This window comes from Pogona vitticeps, chromosome 1 (assembly GCF_051106095.1).
Source record: "Pogona vitticeps strain Pit_001003342236 chromosome 1, PviZW2.1, whole genome shotgun sequence".
Taxonomy (NCBI): domain Eukaryota; kingdom Metazoa; phylum Chordata; class Lepidosauria; order Squamata; family Agamidae; genus Pogona; species Pogona vitticeps.
In genome coordinates this window covers 301818567-301833069 of record NC_135783.1, presented here as the reverse complement: position 1 = coordinate 301833069, position 14503 = coordinate 301818567, and the positions used below count along the sequence as shown (strand labels likewise).

General features: G+C 41.3%; 1 protein-coding gene across 2 annotated transcripts in view; it reads right to left on the bottom strand.

Moving 5' to 3' along the window:
- LTK (leukocyte receptor tyrosine kinase) overlaps positions 1-14503 on the bottom strand; it is a 150042-nt gene that overhangs the window by 47831 nt on the left and 87708 nt on the right. For both annotated transcript variants that reach the window (XM_072986249.2, XM_078391402.1), the window contains exons 7-10: positions 14101-14250; positions 12721-12821; positions 8314-8480; positions 5379-5473 (exon numbers count right to left, since the gene is read on the bottom strand). In XM_072986249.2, the coding sequence (XP_072842350.2) occupies positions 5379-5473; positions 8314-8480; positions 12721-12821; positions 14101-14250 (513 nt within the window). The remainder of the gene's footprint in view (positions 1-5378; positions 5474-8313; positions 8481-12720; positions 12822-14100; positions 14251-14503) is intronic.

Below are 14503 nucleotides of genomic sequence, written 5' to 3'. Positions count from 1 at the left end.
CAGTGCTCCAAGTGGTACAGACAAAAACCGAGAAGAGGCCTAAGCCATAGGTGTTACTGAGCTATTCAATCCCATATTGCTCCAACAGTTTAGATTTCAAAGTGCATTCTCCCATTCCTTGCTTGACCTTTAGAAAAATCAAATCACAGCTTCAAGTGTAGAACTGGTGAGAGATTCTGAGCTGAAGCCAGGGATACAAGACTGGAGACAGGAAGCTAGGACCTTCCCCAAACAGCTAAAAAGATGAGGAGGAATTGTAGGAGCATGGATTTAGGTCTCAAAGTCTGCCCTCAATAGTACCATCATGTTTAGGAGGGCTTTAAGGGTGTAAATAGGTTTACACCTCTCCGTGTTTAGTGATTCCTGTTTCCACCCAAGACACTGAACTGTTTCATGTTTGAAAAGTTGTAGTTTTAGAGGAGGTAACCACATTAGTCTGTGCAAACATATCAGAGAAAATCTAAAGAAGCAAAATGAAACAAAGCAAGACAAAAACAGGTGGCACCTTATAGGCAAACTATTATATTTTAATGAGAGACATGCCTACTTCATCAGACATGGAAACAGAATGAAGTGTTGAATGAAAGATCAGTTCAACAAGTAAAACTTTGGCTCCATCTACATGGAGTAATTTATGGCCGGTGTTGTTTTAGGGTACTGGTACTGTTGTAAATCATCCTCCAGGAGACAGAAAACAAACACCAGGCCCGAGCAAAAATGAGGTGAGGGGGCGGAAGAGAAGAAGAGGAAATAACAGTGGCAGTAGATGTATTACATTTGGTACTGACTTAAGAAACCTAGGCTTATATTCAATCCATTTATATGGATGTGCATCATGTGTATACATTTTATCTCAGCTGTTTCCTTATGTATTCTTGGTTTCTAATGGTTCTGTTCTAAAATAGTGATGTTTTAATCTTCTACAGGGTGTGCTGGCAGACTGAAATGGTTGGATACAGGTTTCTGTGTATTGCGGTTTCTTAAGTCATTACCAAATACCTGTATAATGCTTCTGCTGTTATCTATTGCCACTGTCATTTTCTTTATAACTATCAGGTCTATCTCTCATCACTGTCAATACTGTACTCCCTTCATTAACACATGTGATTCCTCTGCTATCTTCTTTCACTTTCATATTTACTTTTCTATATTCTTTAACATAATCCCCAGTCTTCAAAACCCCCATGACCCTCCTTCTCTCTTCTCTCCCCTCACCCGGGTCATCTGGTGATGCTCAATACACATCTGTACCAAAGCAGACACACAGATTGCATCCTCATTTCCCCGCATGGCCCAGGTACTGAATGAAATGGAGCTGGATCTGTTCCACAGTAAGTACAAACTAATACTCTGTAACATTAATAATCATATTAAAGCTGGTTAAGCTTATTAAAAGGGGACTGTTACATTATGTTCAGGACCGCAAGAACTCCTAGGGGAGGAGATACTATTGCAAGACCTATTAGAATACAGCTTAAAGCAGACATTGAAAAACCTTGGAAGGCCTAACAATTTGCTTACAGGAAGGAGCATCTTAATGAAGAACAGGAAGCAAAGCTACTTCAGGGGAGGGGAGCTTATCTTTTTCTACCAGTGAAATGCTGGTTGGTTGTTGGTTGTTTAGTCACTAACTCATGTGCAACTCTTTGTGACCCCATGGACCAGAACATGGCAGGCCCTCCTGTCTTCCACTGCCTCCTGGAGTTTGGTCAAATTCATGTTGGTTGCTTCGATGACACTGTCCAACCATCTCATCCTCTGTCGTCCCCTTCTCCTCTTGCCTTCACACTTTCCCAACATCAGGGTCTTTTCCAGGTAATCTTCTCTGCTCATGAGATGGCCAAAGTACTGGAGCCTCAGCTTCAGGATCTGTCCTTCCAGTGAGCACTAAGGGTTGATTTCCTTCAAAATGGATAGGTTTGTTCTCCTTGCAGTCCAGCGGACTCTCAAGAGTCTCCTCCAGCACCATAATTAAAAACATAAATTCTTCAGCGGTCAGCCCTCTTTATGGTCCAGCTCTCACTTCCATGTATCACTACTGGAATAACCATAGCTTTGACTATGCAGACCTTTGTCAGCAAGGTGATGTCTCTGCTTTTTAAGATGTTGTCTAGGTTTGTCATCACTTTTCTCCCCAGAAGGAGATTAATTTCGTGGCTGCTGTCACCATCTGCAGTGATCATGGAGCCCAAGAAAGTAAAATCTGTCACTGCCTCCCCTTCTATTTGCCAGGAGGTGATAGGACCAGTGGCAATGATCTTAGTTTTTTTGAAGTTGAGCTTCAGACCATTTTTTGTGCTCTCCTCTTTCACCCTCATTAAGAGGTTCTTTAATTCCTCATCACTTTCTGCCATCAGAGTGGTATCATCTGCATATCTGAGGTTGTTGATATTTCTTCCGCCAATCTTAATTCCGTCTTGGGATTCATCCAGTCCTGCCTTTCACCTGATGTATTCTGCATATAAATTAAATAAGAGGGAAACAATATACAGCCTTGTCGTGCTTCTTTCCCAATTTTGAACCAATCAGTTGTTTCGTATGCAGTTCTAACTGTTGCTTCCTCTCCCACATATAGATTTCTCAGGAGATAGATAAGGTGGTCAGGCACTCCCATTTCTTTAAGGACTTGCCATAGTTTGCAGTGGTCCACACAGTCAAAGGCTTTTGCATAGTCAATGAAGCAGAAGTAGATGTTTTTCTGGAACGCTCTGGTTTTCTCCATAATCCAACTCATGTTAGCAATTTGGTCCCTAGTTCCTCCGCCCCTTCAAAATCCAGCTTGTACTTCTGGGGATTCTCGGTCCACATACTTCTGAAGCCTACTTTGTAGGATTTTGAGCATACCTTGCTAGTGTGTGAAATTAGTGCAATTGTACGTTAGCTGGAGCATTCTTTGGCACTTCCCTTCTTTGGGATTGGGATGTAAACTGATCTTTTCCAATCCTCTGGCCACTGTTGAGTTTTCCAAACTTGCTGGCATATTGAGTGTAGCACCTTAACAGCATAATCTTTTAAGATTTTAAATAGTGCAACTGGAATGCCATCTCCTCCACTGGCCTTGTTGTTAGCCATGCTTTCTAAGGCCCACTTGACTTTGCTCTCTAGGATGTCTGGCTCAAGGTCAGAAACTACACTATCTGGGTTGTCCAGAACATCCAGATCTTTCTGGTATAATTCTTCTGTGTATTCTTGCCACCTCTTTTTGATGACATCTACTTCTGTGAGGTTCCTACCATTTTTGTCCTTTATCATATCCATCTTTCCACAAAATGTTCCTTTAATATCTCCAATATCCTTGAACAGATCTCTGGTTTTTCCCTTTCTATTATTTTCCTCTATTTCTTTGCATTGTTCATTTAAGAAGGCTCTCTTGTCTCTCCTTGCTATTCTTTGGAAGTCTGCATTCACTTTTCTGCAACTTTCACTATCTCCCTTGCATTTTGTTTCCCTTCTCTTCTCTGCTATTTGTAAGGCCTCATTGGACAGCTACTTTACTTTCTTGCATTTCCTTTTCTTCGGGATGGTTTTTGTTGCTGCCTCCTGTACAATGTTATCAGCCTCTGTCCAAAGTTCTTCAGGCACTCCATCCACCAAATTTAATTCCTTAAATCTGTTCTTCACTTGCGCTGTGTATTCATAAAGGATTTGGTTTAGATTATACCTGATTAGCCCAGTGGTGTTTCCTACTTTCTTCAGTTTAAGCTTGAGTTTTGCTATAAGAAGCTGATGATCAGAACCACAATCAGCTCCAGGTCTTGTTTTTGCTGACTGTATAGAGCTTCTCCATTTTGACTGCAGAGAACATAATCAATCTGATTTTGGTGTTGCCCATCTGGTGATGTCCATGTGTAGAGTCACCTCTTGTGTTGTTGGAAAAGAGTGTTTGTGATGACCAGCTTGTTCTCTTGACAAAACTCTATCAGCCTTTGCCCTGCTTCATTTTGAACTTCAAGGCCAAACTTACCTGTTGTTCCATTTATCTCTTGACTCCCTACTTTAGCATTCCAGTCCCCTATAATGACAAGAACATCTTTTTTTGGTGTCAGTTCTAGAAGGTGTTGTGAGTCTTCACAGAATTGGTCAATGTCAGCCTCTTCAGCATCAGTTGTTGGTGCATAAACGGGAATTACTGTGATGTTGAAAGGTCTACCTTGGATTTGTATTGAAATCATTCTATCGTTTTGAGGTTGCATCCCAGTATAGCTTTTCCCACTCTTTTGTTGACTATGAGGGCTACTCCATTTCTTCTATGGGATACTTGCCTACAATAGTAGATATGATAGTCATCTGAATTGAATTTGCCCATTCCTGTCCATTTTAGTTCACTGATGTCCAGTGATGCCATCTCCTGTTTGACCACATCCAACTTACCAAGGTTCATAGATCTTACATTCCAGGTTCCTATACAGTATTTTTCTTTGCAGCATCGGACTTTCCTTTCACTTCCAGGTGCGTCCACAGCTGAGCATCCTTTCAGCTTTGGCCCAACCCCTTCATTAGCTCTGGAGCTACTTGTCCTTGTCCTCCGCTCTTCCTCAGTAGCATGTTGGACGCCTTCCGGCCTGAGGGGCTCATCTTCCAGCATCATATATTTTAGCCTTTTGTTTCTTTCCATTTTCTTGGCAAAGATACTGGAATGGCTTGCCAGTTCCTGCTCCAGATGGATCACGTTTAGTCAGAACTCTCCCCTATAACCTGTCCGTCTTGGGTGTCCCTGCACGCCATTGCCCATAGCTTCTCGGAATTACTCAAGCCCCTTCACCATGACAAGGCAGCAATCCATGAAGGGGATGCTGGTTGGTATGTCAAAGTAAATACCTTCAAGCTATTTACATTTTTAGGGGGGCACTATTATCTATTCATCACAGAAGAGTATTTATTTTTCCTTTCCACAGTTGCCTCTGGAGGAGAAGTGATGATGCCCATTTGGAATAGGACCATCTTCAGGCCCTTTTGAAGCAGAGGCTTGGACTGCTCCTTATCGGAAGGAGGAGGAAGGCAGAGAAGCACCAGGATTGCACTTCCCATGCAGCTTCATTTTATGATACAGTTGGGAAAGTAATGAAGAAGAAAGATAGGAATAAGATCTCCCCAACAACACATGATTTTTAACTGAGTACTGTGAATGTGGATTATGTTTGCAAGAGAAGTACTATCCAAAGAAATGACAACTGGACCCAAAGTAACATGTCACATGTTTGCTTTGCCAAAAAGCAGCAGACACCTGGAAAGACATCCAGAAAAGTTGAATCTTTCAAGTAAAAGAATAGACACCAGGATGGAGTGATATGCATGTCCTTTTCATTCATTCATTTTTATTTATTTTTAGGTATTTCCTGATATGGGGGCTGGCAGTTCCTCAACTAGAAATCACTCACCATTTGCGAAGCAATCAGGACCAAATGTAACGTTGTCCACAGCAATGTTGGCCTGTGAATTCCAACCCCATGTAGCCACGAACTGCAGGCGAAAGCTTTGGAGAGGAAGAGAGACAGGCAAAGAAATGACATATCTCTGTGTATGTATGTGTACACACACACACACACACACACACACACACACACACACACACACACACACACACACACACACACACACACACACACACACACACACACACACACACACACACACACACACACACACACACACACACACACACACACACACTGCAGATTGCTTCTTGAGGACTTCCACAGATTGTACACATCTCTTCCAAATAGAAGCTGCAAATCATCAAGATTACTTAGAAAATAAGCACACCAGACTAGAGGACTTCACAGTGCCCCTGTACATCAGTGGTGCCCAAACTTGGGTTCTCAGATGTTCTTGGACTAAAACTTCCAGAAGGCTTCACATTAGCTGTGCTGGCCAGGATTTCTGGGTGTTGAAGTTCAAGAGCATCTGGGGACATATGGTTGGGAACTACTGCTAGACATGAATAAACCAATAAATAGCTTTGACTGTGCGGACCTTTGTCGGCAAGGTGATGTCTCTGATTTTTAAGATACTGTCTAGGTTTCTCGTCACTTTCCTCCCAAGAAGCAGGCGTCTTTTAATTTCGTGGCTGCTGTCACCATCTGCAGTGATCATGGAGCCTAATAAAGTAAAATCTGTCACTGCCTCCATACCTTCCCCTTCTATTTGCCAGGAGGTGAGGGGAATGTCCTTGCCCCAATTCCATAAAACTCAGGACAGCCCATAAACATGAACATAAATATACCTATTGAAACACACACTGATTTATTTATTTTTTTGCAAAGAGCAACCTAACTTTTAGGTGATGGAGTGGGCAGTGGGGTAGGGCAGGTTTAAGAAGGGACAAATGTGGAATGCCATGCATCTAAACAAAGAGGTAATATGAGGATTTACACCCTTCTCTCCATCACTGAGAATGGAGACAGTAATAAGGATTTAATTCCAGTGATACCATTACATAATCAATCAGCACAGGAGCATCAGTGGCTTTGGTTACAAAGACAATGGGAAAAACAGATCTCGGAAAAGCTATGTATTTGGACTACAGTTTCCCGAATCCCCAGACCAATGTGACTATTCTGACATCTGGATTCTGCGACCTATGATCCGAGAGTAGTTTCCAAGTCCTGTTGGAGATGTGATTCCATTTTCATTCTTTGCCTCCAGACTTCAAAGTGAGGTCACTGAGGCTGCAACTATGGAGGTAAATAGTATGGGATTTGCTACAGAACTAAAATGGATATATTCAACTTTTAAAACTGATCGCAGGATGCCAAGGCCAATGCGAATCAGCCTGGCCCTTTTTGCTTCTGGAATGGAGTTTTTTTCCCCTTGGCACTGGAGGCGTTTACTTTTTTCTAGCTGGGGTGATTTGAACAGCATTTTTCTCATGTGATCAGTTGTTTCATTCACCAAAAGGATAGGTTGTGTGTAATTGTGGGTGGTATTCTGGTGATGTACTAAGCTGGGCATGAGTTTTAAACAGTGGCAACACCCATTCCCAAGATCTTTCTCCTCAAAGTTTTTTTTATTTTTTAAAAACAAATTACCAAGTTTAGTGCTAGATCACCTTATCACTGCATTGATTTATTAGTTCAGTACTAGATCACCTCTGCGTGGAGAAAAATAAAAGATAAAAATTGGTATGAAATAGAAAGAACTCCAACCTGCTACTGAGGACTACTTTCTGTGTTTCTGTGGCATGTGTGTATGTTTTTGCACATGAAAGAAAAATTTGGGAGAGTGTCCCTTTTCCTCAACACTGTGGAACACTTTAAACAGCCCACCAGCTGTACAATGAACTATAAAACAAGAGCTGGAGATTGACAGAGGGCTGGGTCAAAGGAAGGACGGCCATGGGCTGTGGCAGAGGTCAGACTGTATTTGCACTGAGGGGCCTATCTGGAAACTGGCACTGAAGCCATCTGCAGCCTCTGTGTGATCACCTAAACCAAACAGAAGCATAAAATAGGTTGCTAATCAAGCCACAGTGTAGTCACAGTTTAAGAAGCTTTTGTTTGCATCTATGCAGCCACACTTTTTATTCATTTATTTGTTTGTTTTGGGCAACATGATTTCATCACATCTTCCCACTTGCAGTATCATTCACAGTTTGCTGAGATTGTTATGGAAAGAAGAAGACAGCCCTCTTTGAAAATAACTTGAAGAGGAGCCGAGGAGGGCAACACAGGGACTGCCCAGAGTCACAGATGAACCGAGAAAGTCCATATCGTTTGGAGGATGCAGCAAGAATTCCATTTTCTTTCAAAATCTTTTTCAGGCTGATACTGGCAACTTGGTGACACTGAGATATTTTGAGCCACCATCAGCCTGGACTAGTGGCCACCGTCTTACGCTTTTTGGAGCTGTACTCTAAAACATTCAGAAGGCCTACTTTTCCCATAATATAAAACACTAAATACCAAGAAAGAAATAAGAAGAAATCATTTAGGGCTAAACCGTTGCAAAGTTTGAGGAGAAAAACATTCCACAATATTTTAAAAAGTAAAGTACCACACAAAAGAAAGAAAAATTGACCAAAAGAAGAATTCTGAAAGATAAAATTATGATTACATTACCCTGATATTTATTAAGTCAAATTAAACATCACAAAAATGCAATGTATTTCCAACTGTGTGTGTAGGGTATCCACAAAAAATGTTTGATTGTGTATGCTATGGCCTTCCTGTTTTGTAAAGTAAATGATGGTCAGTATACCTACAAATTATAGAAGGCAGGCTTCTTAGGGCAGGACCCTAGAAAGCACTGTATAGACCAGTGACACAGGATATGCTCCATTTTAATTATGAATACTTTTCTTGATATTACGCTTACCCGTTCTGAAGCCTTGGCATTTCCAGAGTTATAAGGAACCAGTGATCACCCCAGCTGCCCGTTCTTTCCCACACCATTAGCGGGCTACTGATTTCATCTGCCTCTTCTTGCACCATGAGTGAGAGTGTTCCATTGTAATTGCCAAAAATGTAGGCTGAGAACTGGACCTAAAGAGGACAATGACAGCAAAAGGAAGAGTCAGAGAGAAGCTGTTGATAAGAGTCTTCCTGAGATATCTACAGCATATGAAGAATATTGACTGGGGCCACAACTATACAGTACTTACAAAATAAACCAAAGTAACTTTGCACTCTTTTTTTGGTCTTTTCTTTCCCTTTAATGAAAAATAAGATTAGTCTACATTGTGCTAAACCAGGCTGCTTGAGGCATGATGTGGTTGATCCTTGCCTGTGGATGCAAGGGTCACCCCAAATGACACACTGCACTTCAAAGCCCTGGCTGACATGATCTAAACTGATCCAGGCGGAGATAATTTGGCCAACTAGTTGCTCCTTAATTGGTTTCCACACAAGCAGATCACACAGTCAGATCAATCTAAAACTTCAACCACGTGGAGCAAGGCACGGATGACCACAACTCTTTTCTGGAGCTGAAAAGCATCCATGTAGTACTACATCCCATATTCATGCACAAAGCTGTCAGAAAACAATATGTGTCAACGCCTGCATTACTTTCTCCACTCAGCTGGGGCCAGGTTTGAAACCTCTTTGAAGGAAGAGTACTTTATTTGTGAGAGGTCAGGAAGCAGTTTGCTGTCCAGAATAAAGGCAACAAAGCTTCTACCATGTAAAGTAATAGAGGTTAAGAGGTCAAGATGAAAGGAATACAATGCCCAGCTACAGTTGGGTTTTTTGTAGTCCTGCAAATGCAACCTAAAGTTATTTGACCAACTTTCTAAACATGGCCAAAGTTCTTCATTTTTCCACCTAGGCTAAACTGCAATATTTACACTGACAACAGGCTATCAGGCTAATCATATGCAAAAATCCTAGTATATTATACTGCTCTTCATTCAGATGATTAATTACCAGAGAGATTGCCATGTTAGCTTGTAGCAGCAGAAATGAAAAGAGGCTTGTGACACTTCAAAGACAAACAGATTTATTGTGGTATAATAATGCTAACAATGCATAATCATCTGCATGAAATACTACCCTGCTTTGACAACTACAATTTATTTACAGTTAAGTTCAGGAGAGATGAATGCTAAAGGAAGGTCATGAACTGTGGGAAGTACAAACTATAGCTTTTCAATAAATGCTATATTGAAAATATCTCCAACATCTCCAATGTTCTTGAACAGATCTCTGGTTTTCCCTTTTCATTCCTTTCCTCTATTTCTTTGCACTGTTCATTTAAGAAGGCCCTCTTGTCTCTCCTTGCTTTTCTTTGGAAATCTGCATTCAATTTTATGTAACTTTCCCTATCTTCCTTGCATTTTGTTTGCCTTCTCTTCTCTGCTATTTGTAAGGCCTCGTTGGACAGCCACTTTGCTTTCTTGCAGTTCCTTTTCTTTGGGATGATTTTTGTTCCTGCCTCCTGTACAATGTTACGAGCCTCCATCCATAGTTCTTCAGGCACACCAAATTTAGACAACCCAGACAGTGTGGTTGCTGACCTTGAGCCAGACATCCTGGAAAGTGAAGTCAAGTGGGCCTTAGAAAGCACAGCTAGCAACAAGGCCAGTGGAGGTGATGGCATTCCAGTTGAACTATTTAAATCTTAAAAGGTGATGCTCAGTCTACATCCCAATCCCAAAGAAGGGAAGTGCCAAAGAATGCTCCAACGATCGTACAATTGCACTCATTTCACATGCTAGCAAGGTTATGCTCAAAATCTTACAAGGTAGGCTTCAGAAGTATGTGGACTGAGAACTCCCAGAAGTACAAGCTGGATTTCAAAGGGACAGAGGAACTAGAGACCAAATTGCTAACATGCTCTGGATTATGGAGAAAGCCTGAGAGTTCCAGAAAAACATCTACTTCTGTTTCATTGACTACGCAAAAGCCTTTGACTGTGTGGACTACTATGGCACATTATTAAAGAAATAGGAGTGCCTGACCACCTTATCTATCTCCTGAGAAATCTATATGTGGGAGAGGAAACAACAGTCAGAACTGCATACGAAACAACTGATTGGTTCAAAATTGGGAAAGGAGTCAACAAGGCTGTATATTACTTCCCCCTTATTTAATTTATATGCAAAATACATCAGGCGAAAGGCAGGACTGGATGAATCCGGAATTAAGATTGCCGGAAGAAATATCAACAACGTCAGATATGCAGATGATACCAGTCTGATGGTAGAAAGTGAGGGGGAATTAAAGAACCTCTTAATGAGGGTAAAAGAGGAGAGCACAAAAAACGGTATGAAGCTCAACATCAAAAAAACTAAGATCATAGCCACTGATCCCATCACCTCCTGGCAAATAGAAGGGGAAGATATGGAGGCAGTGACAGATTTTACTTTCTTGGGCTCCCGGATCACTGCCGATGGTGACAGCAGCCACGAAATTAAAAGACACCTCCTTCTTGGGAGGAAAGTGATGACAAGCCTAGACAGCATCTTAAAAAGCAGAGACATTACCTTGCCGACAAAGGTCCCATAGTCAAAGCTATGGTTATTCCAGTAGTGATACATGGAAGTGAGAGCTGGACCATAAAGAGGGCTGACCACCAAAGAATTGATGATTTTGAACTGTGGTGCTGGAGGAGATTCTTGAGAGTCCGCTGGACTGCAAGGAGAACAAACCTATCCATTTTGAAAGAAATCAACCCTGAGTGCTCACTGGAAGGACAGATCCTGAAGCTGAGGCTCCAATGCTTTGGCCATCTCATGAGAAGAGAAGACTCTGTGGAAAAGACCCTGATGTTGGGAAAGTGTGAGGGCAAGAGGAGAAGGGAACAACAGAGGGCGAGATGGTTGGACAGTGTCATGGAAGCTACCAACATAAATTTGACCCAATTCTGGGAGGCAGTGGAAGACAGGCAGGCCTGGTGTTCATGGGGTCACGAAGAGTCGGACACGACTTAACGACTAAACAACAACTGCCAAGGAAGAAATGAAGAGCTTCTATGCACAAGTAAAATGCTTCTTCACGTCTCAGTCTGTGATCTTGACAATAACCTGACTCTACATACTATCTGCATGAACTCGTCCAATCTGCATGAAGGCAGCCCAAATTTTTATCAAGGAAACCTGAATTCCTTAGATAACTACACAAATTAATTAATGCTTTACATATGCATTTTATATAATTTATTATGCTTCTGTTGGCTTGGTTGGGGGTGGGGAAGCAAGACAGTTAAGTTAGAAATACGACTTGATTTTTCAGGGAACAAATTTGTAGTTACAAGTTAACTGAGGATCCTGCAGTACCTACGCTGACCAATTCACATGATACAATTGAGATGAATGATCTGGAAGTGGTTTCTGTTGGGGGTGGCTGGTGGACCAAGATGGAGGAGGTTACCTCACTCTAAAATATTATGGAGGTCATCCTCTGCCGTGGTCGTAAGCTGCCACAGGTATCTGTTTGTGGCAAAAGGATCCATTTCTAGTTATCAGAACAGCCAGCTGGTCTGACTGTGCTAGATACAGTTTATAAGACTGGAGCAGCATAGGAGATCTAAACTAGAGCTTGGAAGAAAAATATTACAAATTACAACTCTCTCTAGAAAAACTATTTTTCATTGTAACAAGACACATGTCCTGAGGAATTAATTAGATTATTAAGACTGCTGCTTTTATTCATTTTCAAATAACATTTTTCTCATTAGTAGTTTTCAAAGGATGGGGTTATTGCCTCTTATCTTAATTAATTAATAGCAGCTCAGGACCTTCCTTGATGCCTGTTTCCAGTTCAAGTAATGAACAGCAGAACAAAGCAGAAAAGGAAGCGTGGCTGGATGCCATTCACATTTCCTAGAGTGGCTACAATGTTGTATCATTTAGCCACTCCACAAAATGTGGCTGGCAGCCAGCTAGACCTCCTTCATCATCTCACCCTGTTCTGCATTATAAGTGGTAGCAAGCAGAAGACACAACCCGTATAGATCTTAACTCCATTGGACCCTTGTTAAAAGTTAAGGGAGGAAAAGATAACCCTTGCCCCAACAGCCTTTGATCTCTCATAAAAGGCACAATTCCCCTTCAATTTCCCAAAGCTTAATGCAACAAATCACTGATTTTTTTTCGGTCTTATGATGTAACAAATCAACTTTCTGCTTCCTAACAAGTGACATAAGCTATTTTTAAAACTAACATTCCCAGTACTGATCAAAACATATCAAATGGGAGAAGGTTTAAGAAATCAAGAAAATGGTCTTCATATGAATGGTCCCAACACATGAGGGGGAACTGCACAAGGATAACAAAAGACATACCTGGTAGATTCCACTGGAAAGTCTGGCTGGGAGACTAGCACTATATGCCTTAGCAATGCCACTTGTGCAACCACTATCTACATTCAGGTACAGAAAGTAACCTGGAAAAGAATGGTAAACTGAAGTTTTTATAGAAAACAAATTCAGCAGAGGCTGTGTTCTGGTGAAATTCTCAGCAAAATTCGACCAGGATTTATCATAATCAACATGGTAAAAGCATGTTCTTATCTTCACTCTGCAGAATAATATTCTGTGGCATGTCTTAGATATGCATGAATGAAGATTTCCTGTACATGGCATGGGCCAGTTATGTATCTGACCTGAATCACCGTGAGAGGTACTGGAGGCAGCTACAGATGGCCTAGAGCACCTGAAGGAAGTAGGTACTCTATTTTAGACATAAAACTACAGTGGGGTCTTGACTTGAGAACTTAATCCGTATTGGAAGGTGGTTCTCAAGTCAAAATGTTCTCAAGTCAAATCTGCATTTCCCATAGGAATGTATTGAAAACCATTTGATCCGTATCTGCTCTTTTCCGTCCATAGAAACTAATGGGAAGCTGCTATTCTGCCTTCGACCACTAGACGGGGATATTTTGTTTCTTTTTTTCTTAGGTCAAGAAAGGTTCAGGGAAGGCAGGGAAAATACAGTCCAGGCAGTACCAGGCAGTCTCAAGACTCCCAATCCACTCTCTAAACGCTGGGAGGAGTGAGGAAGCAGACAGGCACCCTTTTCACTGGCCAACAGTTAACTGAAAGATAAAATTTTGCACTTCCCCTGCCTCCCACGTGGTTTTTTTTCAGTTCTTAACTCAAATCTAAGTACTTAAGTCAAGTCAATATTTTCCTATGAGAGCGGTTCTTAAGTCAAAATGTTCTTAACTCAAGCCGTTCTTAAGTCAAGACCCCACTGTAGATGATGCATTCTTTGATTGACAGCAACACACACTCTCAATGGATTGAAGAGTCTTTCACATACTACAGCAAGTCCACACTTTATTGCGTGAGGATTTCTACTGATAATTGATGGTAGGGTTAAACCAGTGACTTAGGTCTCGTACCAGATTAACGACAGTGGCCTTCGGCCAGATAGGCAGTATAAAAATTAAACAAACAAATGAAATATACAGTATATTTCATTTTATTTAATCAACTATTTATCCTTCTCACAACACTTTTGGATTTGTAGATAAATAGAAAATATGCAGATGAGTGTGCACTTCCAAGTTCAGGGTCACATGGCTTCTCCCACAATAGATTAGGGCAAAAAGCATGAGAGAAGGAAGAGTTACTCATATTTTCTTATTGGTTCTGCTCTGGAATATCCAAAATATTCCTCTGTTTCAGGCTGAAGTGAAGGGTGGCAAATTTGGAACCTACCTCTGGTGGCATGTAAGGCAGATCCTCCAAGCAAATCTTCATGTTTCTTTGAAAAGCCAGCAAGAGACCATGAAAAATCTGCATTGCCATCCAAAGACCAGCCGCAAAGACCTTCATCAAAAGAACAATGTGCCTCCACTGGGAGATTTTCTGTTAGGGAAAGAGTGGTAGTAGGAGAAGAAACCAAACAAGATGAGTGATGTACACTGCATTACATTTTGCTCTGCTTGTTGAGTTTGGTTGAAATTCACATTTCTTCCTAGAGATTGTTTAAGAAAGGGCAGACCACTTCAGTGGGTCTAGTGAGTCAAATTTTCAACTCAGCATCCTACCTGGAAAGAACAGAAAATGTTTTGTTTTGATATAAAAACAAGATGTACCCAAACATCTGCTTCTGGTTTGG